Genomic DNA, 22,994 nt, shown 5'->3' with positions numbered 1-22,994 from the left:
GCTGTCACACATATCCAGATGATAAAACACAGAGAAAAGAGGAGTGTCGATCCCAGCATCCCTCAGCAGCATCTGGTACGTGTCTGTCTGTGTGTCCATTATCTGGAATACGGAGACACAACGTACCCAAACGTGTGGTAATGTAAGACAAGTAACAGTTAGGTTAACGCTTCACTGTCTGGACCAAACGACTCCTCCACCCGTTTGGGACTTGGTGACTAAACTCAACCTTCAGGCTTGAAATGCAATTAACAATAATTTAAAAATTATAAGATGTAGGTTCGTCCGGGTGGCGTGGCGGTCTATTCCGTTGCCTACCAACACGGGGATCGCCGGTTCGAATCCCCGTGTTACCTCCGGCTTGGTCAGGCGTCCCTACAGACACAATTGGCCGTGTCTGCAGGTGGGAAGCTGGATGTGGGTATGTGTCCTGGTCGCTGCACTGGCGCCTCCTCTGGTCGGTCAGGGCGCCTGTTCGGGGGGGGGGGGACCGCGTGATCCTCCCACGCGCTATGTCCCCCTGGCAAAACTCCTCACTGTCAGGTGGAACGAAGCGGCTGTGGACTCCACGTGTATGGGAGGAGGCATGTGGTAGTCTGTAGCCCTCCCCGGGTCAGCAGAGAGGGCGGAGCAGCAACCGGGACGGCTCGGAAGAGTGGGGTAATTGGCCAAATACAAGTGCACTTTTTAATTGGAGCCCAGGCTGCAAATGCCCGATGGCAGACGGGTACCAATATCTCACCTTCATGTTCGAGCACTTAAAGGTGGAGTAAAATGGTGAGCACCTGCTGACTGTAAAGGAAACTGGTGGTGGCTAAACTGAGGGGGTCGGACGTTTTCTTTTCGGGGTAGATGGCGTGACCCAGAAGGTATTTGGCTGCGTTATGTGATTTTGGGTCTGAGGCACAGACCTGCTGATGTGGATCATGTATGAACGCTTGCGTCGTGGGTGTTCTGTTGTCAGTGACTCATTGCGAGTCTTCCGAGATGTGGCCCCAGAAGGCCGCAGTACCGTTTTCCTCCTGCGTGGTGCTGCACATGACATGTGGTCCTGGAAACAGGACGTTACACACACCTCACACCTCGACGAGGTTCGGTAATTTAATCGCCGGTTCTCTCCCCTTTCCTTCTCCTCTCACACACTGTGGTTCTCTGTGACTCTTACCTGCATCCCACATTCCCACCGCGACCGCGACTCCTTCAACCCCCCACTTCTACGTGTCACTCCGCCTGTCCCCCCTCTCTCTCTGTCCTCGTCCCCCTCGTCTCATAGTCAAAGTCGGCCTCTTCCCCTGTCTCCCCTCCTGACCAGGTTCAGCTCATCCATGACAACACCACCCCGGCCAGCCCCGCCACCCCGGCCACCCCGCTGACCCCCGGCGCCGAGGCAGTCCAGAGCCCCGGGGAGCAGGTCCAGATGACTTGGACGGAGAAGTGTGATGGGGAGCCGGCCAAGCCACCCGGCGCCGCCACACCCGAGGGCATCAAAGACATCTTCAACATGAAGCCGTGAGTGGGTTTGAAAAACCCCGTTTACCTTGTCCCAGTAGTGGAGGTGAAGTTGTTTTTGTTGAATTTTGTCCCCCCCCCCCCCCCATTTCTGATAAGAGGATATTGGTTCTCCTTTTGTGCCTGTTTCCTTTTGATTTTACACTGATCGATTAAGGGAAGAAAAGGTTTAGGACAGGACGATGGGGTCTGCTCTAATGTGCCAGACAATATTTAATTGGAACAATATTAAGTTCTGGCGACAGACATGGGCGTAAGGCCATGACTTGGGATGGCGTCCAGCGTTTTACCTGCGCCCTCATCCATAGGGGCTGTGTCAGGAAGGGCCCCTCCAACGTACAATTTTGCCAAATCATTATGCGGATTGATGAGACCACACCAGATCGGTCAAGGCTCCATACCGGATCAGTCGAGGCCCGGGTTAACAACGGCCGCCATCGGTGCTGTGCCCTCACCTGGTACCGATGGAAACTAATTTTTTCAACAATCCGCTGTGGCGACCCCTGAGAGACGGGGAACAAGTTGAAAGAAGAATATTAAATTAAATATTCGGTAACTATTACAGCAAATTAGAATACTGCATATTTCTTATTTATAATTTATTATGTAGGCCTATTATTATTATTAATAAATAATAATAGATTATTATAATGTATCATACATATCATAAATAAAATATATAATAATCTAATAATAAATAAATCATAAATATATTAATTATTTTAATGTATTTACTCTCATAATATTTTATTATTGTGATTTAATACATAATTATTTTAATTATCATATAATTGAAAATAATGTTAATCAAAATTTAAATATTGAATTAATGTAATTCACTTACTTCCTTCATAAAACGGTGCCTTCAGCTCTGGCTGATATTTATGACAGACTGTCTGTGTTAGTCTGTACCTCGTCAGTATTAGTCTGTACCTCGCTGTACAAATACACACATCACATTTTACCATTTTGAATTCGTAGAAAGCTCCAACCTCTGATTTGTACATTTGGGCTGCATTTAACAACCAGTTTTGCATTGTGAGGTTGTACAAAAAGATGAGTGAGTTGATCCTTCCTTTACGAACAGGAAGTACCTGACGTATGTAAATACTACGTCAGCCCAAAACTCACAACACAAAGGTCAGGAGACTGAATATTGTGGTCATCCATTATGAAACTTAGCAGATATGCGTTTGATGTGCCTGATCGTTTGTGTGTGCACGTCACATGACCATGTGACGTGCACACATGACGTGATCATGTGACGTGAGAACCTGTGTGCTGACTTCTCAAACCCAACATGTGGCGTGCCGGGAAGGACATCTGGGACAGTGTCTCCGGTTGTCTCTGCCCTCTCTGGTAACTAACCAACTGTCCTCCTAGGGTTTATGTGACTTATTAGGGGAAGAAGTCGTAATACTTTAGGGTGGGGCGTCCGGGTGGTGTGGCAGTCTATTCCGTTGCCTACACACACAGGGATCGCCGGTTTGAATCTCCGTGTTACCTCCGGCTTGGTCAGGCGACACAATTGGCCATGTCTGTGGGTGGGAAGCCGGCTGTGGGTATGTGTCCTGATCACTGCACTAGCACCTCCACCCCCTCCCCGGATCGGCGGAGGGGGTGGAGCAGTGACTGGGGCGGCTCTGAAGAGTGGGGTAATTGGCCAGATACAATTGGGGAGGAAAAAAGTTTCACTTCATTCTGATTGATGTTAATGGGCCGCATGGTGTTGAATACATTAGTGATGCTGTTGTACCATAGTAATCCAGTTAGTCAGTATTCCCACTGTGGTACAAGTACCATAGTAGGAATACTGAGAAACTTCCATGTAGAGATATCCGTAAGAGTTGTGTGGCGTAGCGTTGACGGTGGTGTTTCTCTCCCTGGCATGCTGCTGCAGCGAGTGGGAGAATCTGTAAGTATTTTAACTCTCGGTAAAGCTCACTGGGTCTTATCCATTCACTCATCTCATCACGCATCTCACAGCCACGCCACGTGAGTGAATGAGGAAGACAGAATTACTGAGTGAATGAGCAGGAGTCACTAATATCAGCTCTGTCCCTGGAAATACTTTGGAAAATGTAAAATATAGATGTGTGTCATGTTGTTGCTGTCGGGCGAAAACCACCTATCTGCATAGGAGCTAACTTACCGGAAGTTACTATTCCCTGTAAACACATTAAATCACTGCATTACTATTTCATCCTTTTTGAAGCCAAAACTTGCATTTTAACAAGCTTTGTAAAACACGTTTCATTTGCTGAGGAACACAGATGTGTCACGGTACCACCACTGGACTCTGCTTCACAACAGCATCTTATGGGACAACTGGACCGGAGCGTCAGACACGTTTCAACAAATCCAGCTCAGCCCAGCCGTGGAACCAGATGAATCTGCAGGCTGGCATGCATGTCTGGCCATCCTGCCGCTCAGATCTCCAGCCGTACCGGCTCCGGTCGGGCCAATCCACAACCGTTTATCCAACATGAGGCAGGTTCGATACGATGACATACGGCGTTATTTCTTTCCCCACCTGCATTGCAGGAACTCTGCCTCTGATTGGCTAGGACTTGTTGCCTCCGTTGGTTAAAGTTAGGGATAACCAACAGAGGCAACAAGTACTAGCCAATCAGAGGCAGAGTAGGGGCGGGTCTTCCCAGAATGCGGGTGAGGAAACAAAGTAACACTGACCTACAGAGGAGCACCATCGGCTGGCGCTGGTGTAGAACAGTTGGATCCGCTGTTGCAACAGCATCACACGAACTGGACGGCATATCTTCTCTAAAAGAATAACAAACAACTGCACTTAAAGCTCCTGTTGATCAGAAAGGTGTTTCTGCCGTGACTCTGACAGGATTTGGTAGAGGCTTAAGCACCACGTCACACATTTTGTTGCTCTGATTGGTTGTAGGTCTGTCCAATTGCATCCAGAGGCATTTTGGTCTGCGCCTGTTGATAACTTCCCTTGGAAACCAAACATGAACCGGGAGGAGCCAGGCTAGTTAGCACTTCCCGAATTCATCGTTGCCAGGCTAAACTTAGCCCACCTATCTACACCTCATAAGTGTGCAAGTTACAAGTTATTACCTGAAATGGCCAGTATTACCAAAGGTCGATCTCACTGCTGAGCTGTTTCCTGGTTCAGCTTGCAGGATGCAGGTAGTGGTACCCATCCATAAACTACCTGGCCAGCACGACTGAGAAGTAGAGTCAATTTTATTTGTGTAGTCCAATATCACATATTTCAACTTTGCCTCAAGGGGCTTCACAGCAACACAACATCCTGTCCTTAGACCCTCGCATCGCATAAGGAACAACTCCCTAAAATAAACCCTTTAACAGGGAGAAAAAACAGGGAGAAATCTCAAGGAGAGCAACGGAGGAGGGATCTCTCTCCCAAGACGGACAACGTGCAGTGGAGATGCTGTGTTCACATAATTTACACAATACAACATGGAAAGAGGATAACACAATTATTGAATTATAAGATATATGAAGAATATGATAAAGAGAGATGGCACGGTGGCACAGTGGTTAGCGCGGTTGCCTCACAGCAAGAAGGTTCTGGGTTCGAGCCCCAGGAGTCCAACCTTGGGGGTCGTCCCGTGTGAAGTTTGCATGTTCTCCCCGTGTCTGTGTGGGTTTCCCCCCCACAGTCCAAAGACATGTAGGTCAGGTGAATCGGCCCTACTAAATTGCCCCTAGGTATGAATGTGTGTGTGGGCCCTGTGTGATGGTCTGGCAGCCTGTCCAGGGTGTCTCCCCACCTGCCGCCCAATGACTGCTGGGATAGGCTGCAGCATCCCCGCGACCCTGAGAGCAGGATAAGCGGTGCGGATAATGGATGGATGGATGGATGATGAAGATGATGCCAATCAGTGTCCAGATGCCACCAGAACAGCCCAGGACCTGAGCCACGCGACCAGCATCACCACGTAGACCTGACAGGAGGACAGACTACACATGTACACAGGGAAGACCCACATCACACCATTCACATACATGGGAGAAGAGAAAGGAAGAGAAGACGTCATTCAGAGAGAGAACAGTCGCGGTAATCTAAACTCCATCAGCTTTTCAGCAGAACAGTGCTTGGCAAATTCACTGAGACAGAAACCGACCCACCATGCTGTGCAGGTCTTGAAGTCGTAGATAACAGACAGTCATGGACAGTCTAAGTGAGACACTAGGGGATTTTTGTTGTAGTTGTTGATGAAAGGACAGGTTTAAGGATCTTGTTCAGTTGTCCCAGAAGACACCATTGTACAGCTGTCCAATGGCCAGAATCTCCACAGTGAAGCTCGTGAGTAAAACGATATCAATCGATATGCATGATGACAAAAACTACAAACACAAAAAGAACTAGGTTGTAAAAATAAACGGAATTCTCCTTTAAACTGGTGCATATTCGGTTCAGGTAGTCAAAACAACATCCTCAAATTTGCAGATACGTGGTTTCTCACCCAGTGGTGCCACCATGTACCATCACAAACATCAGCAAGACTTTTTCCATTCTTTCTCTCCAAGCTTCCGATATTGTGTATTGCTGAATTGATGTTGCCCCCCCCCACCCCCGCTGTTCTGTCTTCACCCAGGAACCAGTCAAACGTGAGGCGCATGCACACGGCACTCAGGCTGAACGAAGTCATTGTCAAGAAGTCATCAGAGGCCAAGCTGGTACTCCTCAACATGCCCGGGCCACCCAAGAACCGGACAGGTGACGAAAACTGTATCCTTCACCTGTGTAGTACTCCAGGTGTACCACAAGTACTGCTTTTCTACTGTACTTCAAAAAAGCAGTAGGGCCCTGTCTTGGTGAATACTGCTTCTGTTGTTCTATCAAATGTAAACCTGGCTTCAGTATGGGAGTGTTATTTGCTGTGTTAATCGGTGGGTTTGTAAGGGTAAAATCAGCACTATATGGGGCATCCAGATGGCGTGGCAGTGTATTCTGTTGCCTACCAACATGGGGATCGTCGGTTCAAATCCCTGTGTTACCTCCGACTTGGTCGGGGATCCCTACAGACACAATTGGCCGTGTCTGCGGGCGGGAAGCCAGATGTGGGTGTGTCCTGGTCGCTGCACTAGCGCCTCTTCTGGTCGGTCGGGGCGCCTGTTCAGGGGAAAGGGGGAACTGGGGGGAATAGCATGATCCTCTCATGTGCTACATCTCCCTGGTGAAACTCCTCAGTCAGGTGAAAAGAAGCGGCTGGCGACTCTACATGTATCGGAGGAGACATGTGGTAGTCTGCAGCCCTCCCCAGATCAGCAGAGGGGGAGGAGCAGCAACCGGGACAGCTCGGAAAATAGGGTACAAGTACAATTGAGGGGAAAGGGGGGAAAATCCCCCAAAAAATTATAAAAATCACGTTAACTTTAACCACTTCATCCTGCTGGGCTCTTTGCAGTCTCCCATTGATCTCCTGTGATTCGGGCAAGGAACAAACAGCCAAAAAATTAGATCCAAACACCAGATTGCAAGAGGTCAAAGGTTAGATTGACATCACAACTCGGCAAATTGGGTATCAAAAGCTTTTCGACAAAGTTCATGCGACTTGGTATACCGTTCACGTGCCATTTTCCAAAACCTCAATGTCCCTGCCACCACAGAAGTGCAGGACGTGTCTGCACTGCGCTGTCCACTTCCTGTTTCCTTAACACCTCCCCCCTTGCAGACATGGAGTTCCTGGAGGTCCTCACCGAGGGCCTCAACCGGGTCCTCCTGGTCCGCGGAGGCGGACGCGAGGTCATCACCATCTACTCTTGAGAGAGCAGCGCTTCCCCAAACACCCCCCCTGCGCCCCACCCCCCCTCCCCTCCACTCCCGAACCCCGTCTTTCCCTGCCACACCTGCACTCCGACCCCTCTCGTCCACATCATGGCGTCATCATCAGCCTTCCCGCTTCGGTTTCTTTGTCTTGGATCGTCCTCTCACACCCAACCCAGCTCAGCTCCCTCAAGGCAACAGTACCACAAATACCCAGCTTCCAAACTCCAGTACACACCGTAACACGCCATCATGTCTAGTCCGCTCCAGACCCAGTTAGATGCCGTGGAGGTTTTTAGAAGAAGACAACTCTACTGCTAGCTAGCATCTTTTTCTTTTCCTTCTGTTGGTCATTGTAGTTATTTTCCCGCTCTACTCTTACTAACCTGCATGGATTCAAAAGGGTTTTTAACTTTAGGAGGGTCTACCAAGGGTTGGGTTGTTAGCTGAGGTGCATGTGTCCATCTTTGTTTTTTGTTTTGGGTTTTTTTTGGGGGGGGGGCGGGGATTGTTTTTGTTTTTTTAAACACCACGGTTTATTTGGAGACTTCCTTTCTTTTGCAAGCACGCCACGAAGAGCAGCCGCTGCATCGAGGCGAAGAGGAGTCTCGCGCCCAGCTGAGGCGAGCTCGGCGCGGGGAGGACAGACGGCTCTCTGCACCCTTCCCGCTCCGCCGTCTCGTGGTTTCGATGACGTGAGTTGTCTTTTAACTTTAAAAAAAAAAAAAATCAAAAATCCGTGGTTGGACGGAAACTGAGGTGTTCAACGTCTCGGGACGGTGAAGTTGCCGGCGACGCCTGGCGGAGACCGCAAACACAGCGCCTGGTCCTGATCACCCGATGTTGGACACTCGTTAAGCATGGCGTCCCTATAATGAAATCGTCGTGTGGTTATTTATTTATTTATTTATTATTCTCCTCGCTCCATCGCCACCATCGGTCTTTCTGCTCATCTCCTGCGCCCCCTGCTGACCGGCCATTCGTCCCCGTGGCTGCTGCTAGTGCCAAACAACAACAACAACAAGGCGAGCTTGGTTTGTCCAGACTGAGGCGTGATTAAACTGTGAATAGTCTTTCCTAGCAGGAGGGTGGTGTGAGAATGTGTGTGTGTGTGTGTGTGTGTATATATATATATATACACACACACACACAAACTCGCACACAAATATAAATCCTGGGAGATCGTCATTTGTCAAATGCCAGCACCCCTTGACCCAAAATGTGGATCAGTGTAAATAGTGTAAACGCTATGACGCCTTGTTCAGTACGAGTGTAGTATTTTTTTGTGACATATTTAACAACAACAACAACAAAAGCTTCTAGTGGAGAAAAACGACCCCCTTCGCTTCCGAGGGTCAGCTGAAAAACGGTCTTTCTTTTCTTTCTGTTTGTTTGTTCGGTTTTCCGGGATGGCTCAGGCTGCTAGTGAGGTCATGGTAACCGTCACCGTAGTAACCCGGACATGTGACCACTGCACGCGCCCCGTCCGCCACTGCGCAGACGAGCGTTTTTAATCAACTCATCAAGTTTCATGTAATGAAAATATGTTATTTTTCTCATCTAGAGAACAAATATGTATGTTATGTTTATAGATATGGAGGTTATATGTTCATGCAATACATATATATATATATATATATATATATATATGGTTTAGATTGTCACTCCAAGATATATCGTTTTGCCAAATTTAGATATGATATACGTGCCATATATAGTATTTTTCAAAGAGAAGTATCAAACTAAGTTTCTACTGATCAAATTAGTGCGCGAGCCGAGGTCGGGTGTCGCGTGTAAAATCACTGCGGTGGTGACACAGGAAGTCAGCCTGTCAACGATGAAAGGATGTCTGACCACCCGCCCAGAGCGCCATTAAACTACCACCACCCGCTTTCTGAGAAACCACACGTCCGATAATCCGGAGGTAGCGCCGGGCGGGCGGTGTCCGACAGTCTAGATGGCGTAACCAGGAAGTGAATGAGATTGGGGGCGACGTGGCTTCCGTGTAGCGAGGAAGCCCGCTTTATCCAGCAGACTGAACTCTATGCAGTAGACACTAAGAGACTTTTATATAAATATAAATATATATCCTTTAGATTGGTTAAGACTCGCGCCAAAACACGTCCCTGACCGCAGGAATGAGGTGGCAGTAACTCTGCCGCAGTTCAGAAGTGCATCTTTGGAAGGAATGTGCAATAGTTTGAAATCCGGACCGACACGATCACGTTATTTATTTTTTTACACATATATTTTGTATATGTAGATGTCACGTCTCATGAATCCACAACCATCGTCACTCTGACCAAGGACAGCTGTCACCTTCTCACCTCTCTCTCTTCTCTCCCCTCTCTCGCTCTCTCTTCCTCTGTCTTCCTGTCTCTGTCGCTCTCTCCTCTCTCTCGCTCTTCCTCTGTCTCTCTTGCTCTCCCTCCCCTCTCTCTCTGTCTAGCTTCCTCTGTCTTCCTGTCTCTCTTCCTGTCTCTGTCGCTCTCTCCTCTCTCTCGCTCTTCCTCTGTCTCTCTTGCTCTCCCTCCCCTCTCTCTGTCTCTCTTCCTCTGTCTTCCTGTCTCTGTCGCTCTCTCCTCTGTCTCTTGCTCTCCCTCCCCTCTCTCTCTCTCTTGCTCTCCCTCCCCTCTCTCTCTGTCGCTCTCTCCTCTGTCTCTTGCTCCCCCTCCCCTCTCTCTCTTGCTTCCTCTGTCTTCCTGTCTCTCTTCCTGTCTCTGTCGCTCTCTCCTGTCTCTTGCTCTCCCTCCCCTCTCTCTCTGTCTCTCTTTCTCTGTCTTCCTGTCTCTGTCGCTCTCTCCTCTCTCTCGCTCTCCCTCTGTCTCTCTTTTTCCTTGAGAAAAAAAATCAACCTGTTTTTGGTCATTTGCACTTGTAGTAGATCTATGAATATAAATAAACATATATATAAATATATATATATATATATACACGTGCGATAGAGAGAAGCGGAACGTGACGTTAGTTTATAGAGCTGCGTATTTAAACAGAAACCAGTATTAAGTGTTTTAGTGTCGTGTGAATGTCAGAGCATACGTTGTGAATGCTGCTAGTGTCAGTAGATTTACTTGTACTGTAAATACAGACGACTAAGAGGACCCACACAACACATTAGAGGGGTAAATATATGTACATATAGTATGTAGGCTTCTCACATATACATATCACTGCTGGATGTCTCGAGGCGAGGCGTCGCCACGTCTCCGGACAGGGTGACGTGTTTTATTAAATACAATGACGCAATACCGGAGGGTGGCGATAGGTGAGACTTGCTTGGGGGTGGGGGTGGGGGGGGAAACACCTCCAACTTTCTCTTCTTTTTTTGTTGTTGTTATTTTGGGGGGAAACGGGCACTTCAGTCTCGTCCGGAGAGTAAAAGAGGACGGAGCAGGTAGTGAATCGGGTGGGGGGGTGGGGGGTGGGGACAGACGTCGGGTATAAAGGATGACGTCACTTTACTGGATGTGCGGATGGCCCGGCAAGCCTCCTCTTCCACACACCTACAGAAAAGCCGCTTTACTTTGGTATCGGAACAAAAGCAAATCTGACGACAAAAAAAATAAAATAAAATAAAAAGGTTGAAACGTACCGGTGCAAAACACACGTCGGGTTGTGAAAGAGCGTGGGTATGTCTAATATGATTATTATTATTATGATTATCATTATTTTTGGAGATTGTCACCAGAACATTGCCTGCATCCACTGAGCCTTTTAAATCTATTCTAAAGTAAAAGATCAGATGTTTATTGGAAGATTTAAAAAAAAAAAAGTTTATTGGAAATGAATTTATTTATTGAATTATAAATGTGTTTTATAATTACTGTTTGCATGGTCTTACGTGGCAATATTTGTTTTAGTGGTTTCTATAGTGTGATGACTTCTATGTTCAAGGTTTTATTATATGTATATATACATATACATATATAATGTATGTAGGCTGGGGAAAGGGACATTCTCTTTACCGTTAAGCGCACGAGAGCTCCGCAGTGTGCTGCTGCAAACCTTGAAGACAAAAGTCTTTTGCAAAAAAAAAAAATGAAGAAAAAAAAAAAGTATATGAGTTCACTAATCTTGTTATTTGTCATATCTCAACCTTGCTGAAGTAGGTGTTACGTAATGTACCAAGAGACTGTGCGAGTCTGCGGATGGAGGGGCCTTTAGGGACGGTCATTCCACCTTTGTAGATACGACCCAGGGCGGTCGGAGACGCTGTACGAACCCACGGCGGTGTGTTGTCTTGGTGTTGGACGCTGTTCCTCCATCACTGTGGACAGAGTCTTAGTTTTGTAAGATCACGTGCAATATTGTTCTCACATGGGTGTTCCGATTTCGTTCCGTTGCACTTATCGGTGTCATTTGTTGGGTTTCACCGTTTTTGTTTTATCTTATCGCCTCGTTTCTAACAACTGCTGGTCTCCACGTCCGGCGAGCTGAGGAGGACGTCTTGTCAGCAGGTCCAACCGGGACCCTAAAGATCTCTGGCGTTACAGCGGCGTTCATCCCAGTACACGGCTGAGACGACGAAGCACTTTAAAACTGAAGGGGGCGCTCTGTGCACTTACCGGAGGACGAGCGATGGGTGGCTGAAGGGGAACGAACCAGCTCCGTCCAAACGTCATCCCCCAGTGACCTCTGGTGGCACGGGGGTGTAATTACATCCCAGTTTCAAGAGGTTCTGAGAAGACACAAGACTTATACATTTATGAAGTGGATAATCAGTCTGACATCTCGCTGCAGTTTTAAACTGCAATAAACTACCTACCTGTTGATTCTGTTTACATTATTACCACCATTGCAGTTTGGCATGCGTCACATAGCTCTTCTTTTTCTTTTTTAGCCAAATTCCTTTTGAGACTCGGTAGTTGTTAAAACTTATCGTGCTCGTCACTCAATCTGTGACATGAGCCTCCCTGAAAATCCAGAAACTACCAAACCCCGTCAACACCCCCCCCAATACACCTCCACCCCCCCACCCGCCTCGATTCCTTGACCCCTTCCCCCCACCTTCTGTCACAAATACACCCCAGCTCTGTACTTTTTATGTGATTGCAGTATATTTCTGAAAAATGATCAAAGAATATAAAACAAGCGCTTCCAATACTCCTGGTGCCGGGCTCTGCTTGAACAACACCAGGTAGCTAAGAGATGAAAACAAACAAAAAGAAACGGAAACCGGCGCGTCCCTCGCCCCCAAGCTGATCCATCCGACGTCGATCAGATTCTTCGCCTGCGACTACTGTAGCACGAGACTGAACCTAATAACTGCCGCCAACCAACCACCAAGTCTCCATCCTCAAATGGATATTTAAGGGCTCTGAAACGCATCTGTTACCGGGTTGAGGATTCTTCACCCAGGGTCGGCCCGAGGCCTCAGCTAACCGAGGAGTAACGCAGTGGTGCGGGGACACCGGGGGGGGGGGGAGCGGGGGGAATGATGATCACATTCTGCCCGGGGCCCCAAAAAGACTCGGGCCGGCCCTGTTTTCACCAACAGAGGGGGGGGCGGGGGGAATGATGATCACATTCTGCCCGGGGCCCCAAAAAGACTCGGGCCGACCCTGTTTTCACCAACAGAGGGGGGGGGGGGTTGGGGAATGATGATCACATTCTGCCTGGGGCCCCAAAAAGACTCGGGCCGGCCCTGTTTTCACCAACAGAGGGGGGGGGGGGGAGAGAAATGAAATTTGGTACACTTCGCCTCGCCAAAGGCCTATTATAATTTTCTTCTTTCGCGCTCGAGAAGCTTAGAAGCTGAAAGATGGGGTAGGCCAGCTGCTCAGATGTCCTTGCCGTCCTCATAGAGGCAGCAATACCGTTACACAGTTCATCTGAGGGCTTCCGAGTTTGTCAGTAGGGTCTCTGGGAGTTTGATGAGGGGGGGGGGAACAATTCTGAAGCTACCTGCGCGGCGCAAGCAGAGCCCGCTCCAGATATGTTGTGTTACTCAATGCATGCATGCAGATTACCCTGAACAAGGTGTAGTATTGAAAATACTGTTTGTGTTTGTGATATAAAAAAGAAAAAAAAATTGTTCATATCAATTCATTTGAGACACGTTTCTTTACAGTCGTACGAACTGAACTGCTTGCTATCTTTTCCTTTTGACTGGCCTCTGTGTACTCCAGATGAATGGTTACTATTAGTTGCAGTACAAGATTCTATTTTTTATGGTAAACTTATTTGTCGGTCCTCTCACACTGGTGTCAATTGTGTCATATATATATATATATATATATATAAAATATAATATATATCCGCAGATAAAACCGATTTACCAAAGTATGTTTCAGTTACCTTCATACACGAGTGACGTGCAAATGTGAACTCCAGTGAATTAAGAGACAAATTTAAGTATATGCAAAAACACCACCACCACCACCAAGCCCCCGGTGAGTTTCCAAGAGTTAATAAAAAGGGAGTTAAGACTGGGGGAAATGGAGGGGAAATTATTATTACATCCAAAACTTTAACTAACATGGGAAGGGGCAAGGGCCCTCACTTTGAGAGGGTATCAATTCAGTTTTCATTTAACATGTTAATTACCGGTCACAACAGTGGGGTAACCCCAGAAGGCGCTTCACTTACTACAGCCGTGAGCGGCGAGAATATGGAAAAAACACAAATAAACGTCCCAAGTCCCATAGGAACCATTGCTGTTTGGGGTTTAAGTTCACTGGAGTTTTGTGGGGAAGATTTTTGTATGAAATGTATGGTACACACACACACACACACACACACACAGTCAGCTTCACAAATCTGATACGAGTTTTCACTCACAACCGTTCATTTCCCCTACATGACCCTGTTCGTAGTCTTATGGTAAAGCCGTAGTGTGTTCCTTTCAGTTCTGTAGGGGTGTGTGTACATGTGCACTTGTAACTGATGGGGGGGGGGGGGAGGGGGCAAGGGGGAGGTCGTGGGCCAGGGTGGGAGAGGGTTACGTGTAAATAAAAACAGTTAGTGTGGAGGTGTTTATTTTTTGTGTCAGTGTTATTTAAATATTCTAAGGAAATAAAAGATATGTATTATTCTCTATTGTGTTTCATGGTACATTAAAAAGAGGAAAAAGTAGTTTTATCTTACATTTCAAAATGCTTATATCTCTATGGCTTCTGGCGATACCTGTTCCATTTTATAGATTTGTCAGCACAAAATGCAATAAACCAATACCATTTTATTACAGTGGACTGTATTTGAGTCGTCAATCGTGTCTTGTCGAACAATGCTTCAGATAAAAAATAAAGGTACTGCTGTGCACAACGACTCACAATAACAGCTTTGACATATCAGGGGTCCATTAAAGAGGCCATATCATGCTTTTTGGGATTTTCCCTTTCCTTTAGTACCTCATATAGATGGAGGTGCGCGTAAAACGCCTGCAGTTACACATTTCCACGCCAGGGGGAGTTATTCTCTCCGACACAAAACGCTGCCCGAAACGCCTCGTTCGTAGTCCAGCGTTTTTTTTCGTTACGTATCTACGTCACTATGTAACATCTTCATAATGCCCCCCCCCCGCCTGGCGGCTAGTTTGCCCCGCCCTCAAACAACGTCAGATTGAGAGGAGTTGGGTTGGTTCGTATCGCGGTGTCGAGAAGACGCTAGTTTCTTCGGGACGGGCAAATTCCCTTTGTACGGACTTCCAAAGGAAGACAGAATGAAGAGTCAGTGGTTGAAGTTCCTCAGCTGAACAAAGTCCAAACTCTTGTGTTCCCGCCGTTTTACAGAGAACCGCTTCCTGCACCAGGCACAGGTTCAATGCTGGATTTGTTTGGCTTTCCTGAAGAAGAAAGCGCCACGTTGGATACGGTTTCTTTTTTCGGGCCAACTACAGCCATATGCCAAGGTTTGATCACACCACTTCACAGAGGACGCTGTCCTCAGCAGAGCCCAGGGTGCAGAGCCCGGGGTGCAGAGCCCGGGGTGCAGAGCCCGGGGTGCAGAGCCCGGGGTGCAGAGCCCGGGGTGCAGAGCCCGGGGTGCAGAGCCCGGGGTGCAGAGCCCAGCCAGGGTGCAGAGCCCAGCCAGGGTGCAGAGCCCAGCCAGGGTGCAGAGCCCGGGGTGCAGAGCCCGGGGTGCAGAGCCCAGGGTGCAGAGCCCAGGGTGCGGAGCCCAGCCAGGGTGCAGAGCCCGGGGTGCAGAGCCCGGGGTGCAGAGCCCAGGGTGCAGAGCCCAGGGTGCGGAGCCCAGCCAGGGTGCAGAGCCCGGGGTGCAGAGCCCGGGGTGCAGAGCCCAGGGTGCGGAGCCCAGCCAGGGTGCAGAGCCCGGGGTGCAGAGCCCGGGGTGCAGAGCCCGGGGTGCAGAGCCCGGGGTGCAGAGCCCAGGGTGCAGAGCCCAGGGTGCGGAGCCCAGGGTGCAGAGCCCAGGGTGCAGAGCCCAGGGTGCGGAGCCCAGCCAGGGTGCAGAGCCCGGGGTGCAGAGCCCGGGGTGCAGAGCCCGGGGTGCGGAGCCCAGCCAGGGTGCAGAGCCCAGGGTGCGGAGCCCAGCCAGGGTGCGGAGCCCAGGGTGCGGAGCCCAGGGTGCGGAGCCCAGGGTGCGGAGCCCAGCCCAGGGTGCAGAGCCCAGGGTGCGGAGCCCAGGGTGCAGAGCCCAGGGTGCAGAGCCCAGGGCGAAGCTGGGTTTTCGGCTCGGCTGGTGTCAAAAGACGGGGCTGCTCCATCGGTAAAGGGCCGAGTTGAGGAGTCAGAAACGCAAGCTGTAGGCAACATAACGCAACAGTGTTGGTCTTACAACGTCAGTTTCGTTTAAGCAGACGCTTTGACGTACTTCTGACAGTTAATACAACACAAGCAAGGATCCGGTCACGACAACGACAAGTGTCAAAAAACCAGGTTCGAGTCCAATAGGACACAGGTAGGCGTCAACAAGCAACAAGCAGTGCACAAACGTGGTGCATAGAAGCTTTTATTTTATATATATATATCATGTATCTTTTCTTTTTGTGTCTCTTGAATTGATCATTTGATCAAATGGCAGTTCCGGTGCACACAATGGGCGCACACAACGAAACTCAAGTTATCTAAGGAGCCAGCTGTTATTTGCACAAAACAATACAACCGTGCACCGAGCAGTCAAGACATACGGCTTTATTTCAACCATATCCGCCTCAAATCATGGCGTTGCTTTCAGAGTCGCCAAGGATAAATGTCACCGTCCCCCAAACACCAGTTTTTTTTTCCAAGGACTAAGCGATCAACTATAATCTTTACAATACCAAAAGCAGTTACGCTCAAGTGAAGACGTCCCAAGCCAAAAGCCTGTTAAACTGTGGTCTTCTTGGTAAACGTTGCACACGTTCGCAGCAAAGCCATCTGAGAGTTAACACAACCCAAGCCAGGATCCAGTCAGGAGACAACCACACAAGTGCCAAAAAAACATGTTCACGTCCGATAGGACATGGGTGTCAACTAGCAGTGCACAAGCGCAATGCATAGGGTGCATAGGAGTGCTTTTTTTTTATTAATATCAGGTGTATTAATAAAATACAAACAAAAAGAAGAAGAGCCACTGGCATGACTTTGTGAAGCCTGTAACTTGTGCCTACTCCTGCAGTAAAACCTGCAGTAAAAATGAGGTTACAGGTTTCACAGTCTACTCTCTTTATCTTTCAGAGTGCCTAACATGCTGAGAAGTGTGCGGTTGTATCGCTCTACCGGGCTGCCTCTCGGATGACAGGGCCTGGTTCGTACTTTCTTGATACCTGCTATAGCAGAGTCACGGCCAGCCCCCGAACACCCTTATCTGATCACAGTAAAATAACTCTATACATCAGATAGCAACAGACCCTCATGCAGCAGAACCCAGTAAACTGAACGATACAAAGCAACCTTACAGATGGACAAACAACAGCAAGGATGACTACCAGAAAGCAATCACACATCAAACTCTTTCCACCTCCTATCCCACAATGATGATGGCCTGAATCGGGCTGTACAAGATATTAACCACACATCTGACAACGCGGCAGATTTATCCAATCTGGAAAAGTTTCAGCATCTCGGATCAAAACAGTCAGCCAATGAAGAGTGGTATGACACAGGCTGCAGGCATCTGAGGAAAAAACTAAGAAGTTTCCAGTTCAGAGGTCATTCAGGTCCTGACAGCGCCGACTGGAAATATGGCCGGCGAGAGCCCCCAAAGACTCGTCGATTCTTCCATTTTAACTGCTCTTACCAGCTGTAGAAACGTCTGGCAGGGAAGGAGGCAAGAAGAAGCCGTGTGAAGGCACCAAAGAAACAGAACAAGGAGCTTGATAATGACGAGCTGGCTTACAAGCAGAAGCAAAAAGAGGACCAGAAGGCTCTGGATGCCCTGAAGGTCAAAGCTGCAGGAAAGGGACCTCTTACAGGCAGTAGTATCAAGAAATCAGGCAAGTAAAATCAGAATTTCAAGACAACCGTTTGCTGCTGACTCCCAGATCCCTCGGTTTCTGCCCCGAATGATGGCCGTTTCATCACCAGTAGTAGTGTAGCGTCAGTCTACCTGAGTAGTATTATAAGCATTTACTGTACTCCACCATACAAACAACCGGCGACGGGAGAAACTATACAGTCACTGGGGGACAGAAGAATAACATTTTATGCATATATAGAAAAAATGTTATATACGGGTTGTAACTGAAAGACCAAATCCACCGTTAGCCTAGTGTGTAATATTTACCAGAGACGTCCTGCTGTAATCTTTGTTGCTGCAGATGTTCATGCTGTCCACGCTCATATTCTGGATCGTATTCGGGCTCGGACATGTACGGATGGATTTGAGAAGTTGCTATTTCCAATCAAGAAAGAGAAATTATGTTACTTAGTAGGTTTACAGTTTGCTCACGGAACCCGTTTGTGAGTTCGACACAAGCACTGGGTGCTGCCCCGACGAGCTTCCGGAAGTTGGCCAGTCAGAAGAAAGTGGGCTGTTAGGGAGGGGGGCCTTAGAGAGAAAAAAGCCCCAACATCCCGTTTGCAGGCAGAGGATGAACTGAGGGGCTGCAAAAGGGCCAGCATAAGACAAATAAGGATTTATTTTTTTAACTGTGAATCATACAAAGCTACTCTAGCGGAGCCCCAGAATAAAACTAGAGAGCTGGAATGAGCATGATATGGCCACTTTAAAACCAAATAATTGAAACATATGCAATACTGTTCTTCAGTTCAACTCACAAAAAAAAAAAAAAACTTCTGCTTACAAAAACAACTGAAAACACTAGAAAAACCATCAGAGCAAGCAGCCAAGTTTCAGCACAATATTCAGAATAAAATATATTAAAAGCGATTACAAATATCAAAACAAACCCGTCTACATTTCCTCTATAAACAAAGTTGGTGAATGGAGCAGAACTTTCTTCAGCTAATGATTCAGATTCAGGGGTGGGCATCACAACAGAAGGACATTTACAACATCACCACAATCAGTAATGTCTGGGGTACATGGGCATGGGTGGTGGCGCTTGGCCCATGGAGGGCCCTGGACGCAGGGGCTGCTGCAGGGGTTGCTGCTGCTGCTGCTGCTGCTGCTGCTGCTGCTGCTGCAGCGGCGGCGTCCCCGAACTAACCAGGTGGTTGAGAGACGGCCCGCTCTGGATTAGCGTGTCCAGCGCTTTCTGGACGCTTGGGTTGTCAAAGTTGATGCCTGAGGCTGAGCTGGGGAGTCTCTGACTGCTGGATGTAGCCGGTCCACGCCCAGTGGGGATGCTGTAGCCCTGGGAGGCGCCGAGAGGGCCACCTTGAGCCATGGAGGGCCGAGCCCCCATCATCTGGGTGTTCGAAGAAGGGGCTGGGTTTGGCGAGGCAGAAAGGGACATGCCTGCAGTCTGGAGCCCAGTCTGGAGCCCCGGGCCCATGGAGCCGTAAGCCTGTGTCTGCGTCGTCATGGAGGAGCTGGCTGGGACGGCCCCCACTGATGCACCAGCGCCGCTGTTGAACAGGCTGAGGATCTTAGCCTGTAACTCCTGCTGGTGATTGGGGTTGGAGGGGGAGTTGGAGACAGGGGTCAAGCCCATGTGGCTGGGCTGGGGGGCGTGGGATGGGGGGATCGCTGAAGATGGGGGCAGGGATTCGTGGTGAGAAGCTACAGTGGGCAGCGGGTGGCTTGTGGCTGTGGGTTGATAAGTGGACAGTTAAATGACACACACTTCTCAGCACACAGAATTATTCTTTTCACCATAAAGATCAAGAGTAAATGTGGAGGAGATTTGGGGTGGATTACTCTGCATTAGCTAGGAACTATAACATTCCATACAAGCCTAGCGTAGCCTATCATCTGTATTGAGATGCTTACCTGCGATGGGCTCTGTGCTGCTTCCTACCATACGGGTCCGCTTGTCCTTTAGGTAAGCAATGAGTGCGTCCAGTTCCTCTGGAGTTATAAATCTACCAGGCAACAAAACAGAGATGGCCATTTCCAACAGTCTATGCAAAACCTTTTACAAACATGCTTATAGTCAAAGACCTTTCCACCATCACACTTCATCAACAGTACTAGTTAAGCAAAGTCAAATCCCTGTACTCTCAAAATACAGAGATTTAACTGGGTACCTGTTCTCGGTCAGCAACGTGATGGTGGTCAACATGGAGACTGGATGGCTCTCTCTGTCTGGCTCCCTCAAAAGCACATCGTCAGCCATTTTGGCAGCCTTCCTGGCAATCTCCTCACGCTCTTTGTTGCGCTGCTCCACCTTGTAAGCATCATAGTTGTGAGCCACAAGAACCATGGCGTCCTGCATGGGCATGTTACGGTGTTCTGAAGCAGAGAGGTACACAACACTGTTAGTAATGTAAAGGCTCAAACAGGAATACATGCACAAAACTTTACAGAGATATATAAAAAGCAGTTCTTCTTTAAAGCTACATTCCTTGAGACCAGCACGTGTTTTATTTACAGAAACCTATGGCTTTACTGGTTATTTCAGTGGTGTTCAAATCCCAGAAATCAACTCTTAATTTAAAAGACACCAGCGTGGGTACTTCAGCACCCTCCTTTAAGCTACTGATGCTTTAGTATATGCAGTTAAAGGTCTTCTGCAAACTTGGTCTGTCATATTTGTTTGTTAAGACACAAAAACAAGTGTACTTAAACACACCGCTCTCTACCTATGGTGAAGTAGTGAAGGGCATCACTCATTTTCACCAGGGAGAGTCCTACCTGACAGTAACCATTACAATTATTAACTACAGAGGTGTTCAACATTTGGATAATCCAGCATCAAAAAGGATGTTTGTTTGGTGTTAGTGTTCAATAAAGTAACTTCATTAACACGAGAAGGACCGGGATGTCACTCCTACCTAAAACCATCATGGGCGGTCAAAATGACCGCCACAGTTTTAAACTCTATATTCTGTCAAGATAAATACCCAATTGAGATATTAATGCTTTGCGTATGTTAATATGTCTGTTAGGAAACCAGACACCAAAATTTACATTTTAACAACTTTCATACTATTTTTCAAACAATTTAAAATGGCCGCTGTCCAACGCCTGTAGATACTGCAACGCCTCGATGGTAGTCATGGTGCGTCTGTAACCACACATGTAGCAAATAATCAGAAATCAAGTTTAGACTATTTCTCTGCACTTGAGAATGCTCGAGTGTTTCTAGGACAGAGCAATGAAGTTCGTGAAGGAAATGATGCGACCAACACACGACATAAATAGTGACATGACGCCCACGATCACGCACACATGACGAGCCGTCTTTTTGACAGCTCATGGTCGTTTTAGGTAGATCTTATAACTATTTTGTGCAAATATATGCAATTTTAGGAGCATTCAGGGAGCAGCAGGGCAATCTTTTTTTCCCCACAAAGTTATTAAACTTTAAAATCCAAACCCATCAAAACAACGGCCTTGGTCGTTCTAGTGTTAAAAGAAGGGACTAGACTTAGGTTTGCTTACCCTGAGGTGTGCCAAACAGGATGTTGACCGTGCAGGAGCGGTGTACTTGGTGCTGCTGGGTAATGATGATAGCAAAGGGGGTGCGGGCGCGGCCCACATCCTCCAGGGCCTGTGTCAGGGACACCTCTGTGTTGAGGAAGATCAGGTCCACCACCATGCCCAGATCACGGACCTTCCTCCCAACCGTCTCCGCATACTCCCTACAGTTGTTTTTAAAGCAAGAGGAATCACACACACACACACACACACACACACACACACACACATGTGCAATATGAAATGAAAACTTGTCATAGATTTGTCAAATATTTACCCCTGAACCCTTCATTGGTCAGGCTCTGTGTGTGGTGGGCGACCATGTAGCACAGTGGTTCTCAATCCGGTCCTCACGACCCCCAGATTTCCACTCTACTTGGTAGTAAATGACATTCACCTGTTGTATGAATTGCCCAGCCATCTCATCAGGGTTATTTAGACCTGGCATCATGGTTCAATTTAATCAACTACCTGGCAGAACACAAAACCAGCAGAAGTCTGGCCCCAAGGCACAGACTGAAAATCACTAGCCTCGTAGTTAAGAGACAGAATTAACCAGAAGGTTTCTCCAGTTCGATCTATCAAAGTGTTCTTGTAGCAAAACGCTAATACCCTATTTTCTAAAACTATAATGTGCTGTGGATTAGACCATCAGCTAACTGACCAAAACTAAAACTAAAAAAGGAAACACTGCAGGGTGCTCGCGCTTTTCCCAAATAAAAATTCTAGACTTTTTCCAAACGACCTCCAAACAATGGCAGCGAGACTTGCATGTTTTTTTGCCCTGCAGATGGCTGACCAACACTGCGTCTCTCATGCTGATGCAACATGCTACAAATATGCGGCATCGCCGCATATTTTGCAAAACGCTTTAACATTTGATTTGGCATCAGGAGCGATCCAGGTTTTATCTTTGGGGTATTCAAGCCATAAGCTCGAACACAAACAATGATCCATTTTCACATTTTTTCCAAGTCTACTGGACTTACTTTAGTATGGGTGCCGACTCAGGAACAATTTAACCATTACATAACTTCACTAAATGCAGTAATTATACCGTGCAGCCCTTTTGTTGAATCAGAAATGTTACACATATTGAAAGCTGACATCCAGGAAGTTATCACGACGAACACTAGGATGCACGTGTGGACAATTTTCAGGTTATGATATAAATGCACACACACACACACACACACACACACACACACACACACACACACACACACACACACACACACACGTTTTTCTTTTCAATAATTTCATCATCAGCCGCTTCTCCGGGGTCAGGTCACGGTGGCAGCAAGCAAAGTAGGGCACTCCAGACGTCCCTCTCCCCAGCGATGCCCCCCAGCTCCTCCTGGGGGATCCCAAGATGTTCCCAGGCCAGATTGGACATGTAGTCCCTCCAGCGAGTTCTGGGTCTGCCCCGGGATCTCCTCCCAGTTGGACATGCCCTGAAAACCTCCAAAGGAAGGCGCCCAGGGGGCATCCTAATCAGATGCCCGAACCACCTCAACTGGCTCCTTTCGACACGAAGGAGCAGCGGCTCTACTCCGAGCTCCCTCCGGATGTCTGAGCTCCTGATCCTAAGGCTGAGCCCAGACACACTATAGAGGAAACTCATTTCAGCCGCTTGTATCTGCGCTCTCACCCTTTCGGTCACTACCCAAAGCTCATGATCATAGGTGAGAGTTGGAACCAAGATTGACTGGTAAATTGAGAGCTTTGCCTTCCAGCTCAGCTCCCTCTTCACCACAAAGGTCCGGTACAACGCCCACATTACTAATGATGCTGC

General features: G+C 48.0%; 3 protein-coding genes across 4 annotated transcripts in view; 2 read left to right on the top strand and 1 right to left on the bottom strand.

The window, feature by feature from the left end:
- slc12a5a (solute carrier family 12 member 5a) overlaps nucleotides 1-7,276 on the top strand; it is a 310,680-nt gene extending 303,404 nt beyond the window's left edge. The window contains exons 24-27 of one of the 2 annotated variants that reach the window (XM_056272751.1): nucleotides 1,280-1,509; nucleotides 3,410-3,424; nucleotides 6,105-6,238; nucleotides 7,185-7,276. In XM_056272751.1, coding sequence (XP_056128726.1) covers nucleotides 1,280-1,509; nucleotides 3,410-3,424; nucleotides 6,105-6,238; nucleotides 7,185-7,276 — 471 coding nt within the window. Of the gene's footprint in view, nucleotides 1-1,273; nucleotides 1,510-3,409; nucleotides 3,425-6,104; nucleotides 6,239-7,184 lie in introns of both variants that reach the window. The other variant, XM_056272750.1, reaches the window with a different exon arrangement.
- A 10,021-nt stretch (nucleotides 7,277-17,297) lies between these two features.
- tma7 (translation machinery associated 7 homolog) lies at nucleotides 17,298-17,723 on the top strand. The gene is given in 3 exon segments (XM_056301822.1): nucleotides 17,298-17,307; nucleotides 17,456-17,496; nucleotides 17,498-17,723. Coding segments are annotated over 3 exon segments (210 nt in total). The 3' UTR covers nucleotides 17,657-17,723.
- A 179-nt stretch (nucleotides 17,724-17,902) lies between these two features.
- ncoa5 (nuclear receptor coactivator 5) overlaps nucleotides 17,903-22,994 on the bottom strand; it is a 41,510-nt gene continuing 36,418 nt past the window's right edge. Inside the window, exons 20-23 of the mRNA XM_056301820.1 lie at nucleotides 21,164-21,363; nucleotides 19,807-20,011; nucleotides 19,550-19,641; nucleotides 17,903-19,366 (exon numbers count right to left, since the gene is read on the bottom strand). Coding sequence (XP_056157795.1) covers nucleotides 18,681-19,366; nucleotides 19,550-19,641; nucleotides 19,807-20,011; nucleotides 21,164-21,363 — 1,183 coding nt within the window. The 3' untranslated portion in view covers nucleotides 17,903-18,680. The remainder of the gene's footprint in view (nucleotides 19,367-19,549; nucleotides 19,642-19,806; nucleotides 20,012-21,163; nucleotides 21,364-22,994) is intronic.

The sequence above is a fragment of the Lampris incognitus genome, chromosome 2 (genome assembly GCF_029633865.1).
Source record: "Lampris incognitus isolate fLamInc1 chromosome 2, fLamInc1.hap2, whole genome shotgun sequence".
Classification (NCBI taxonomy): Eukaryota; Metazoa; Chordata; class Actinopteri; order Lampriformes; family Lampridae; genus Lampris; species Lampris incognitus.
Note: the sequence above shows the minus strand (reverse complement) of the source record. Positions and strands in the feature narration are given on the sequence as shown.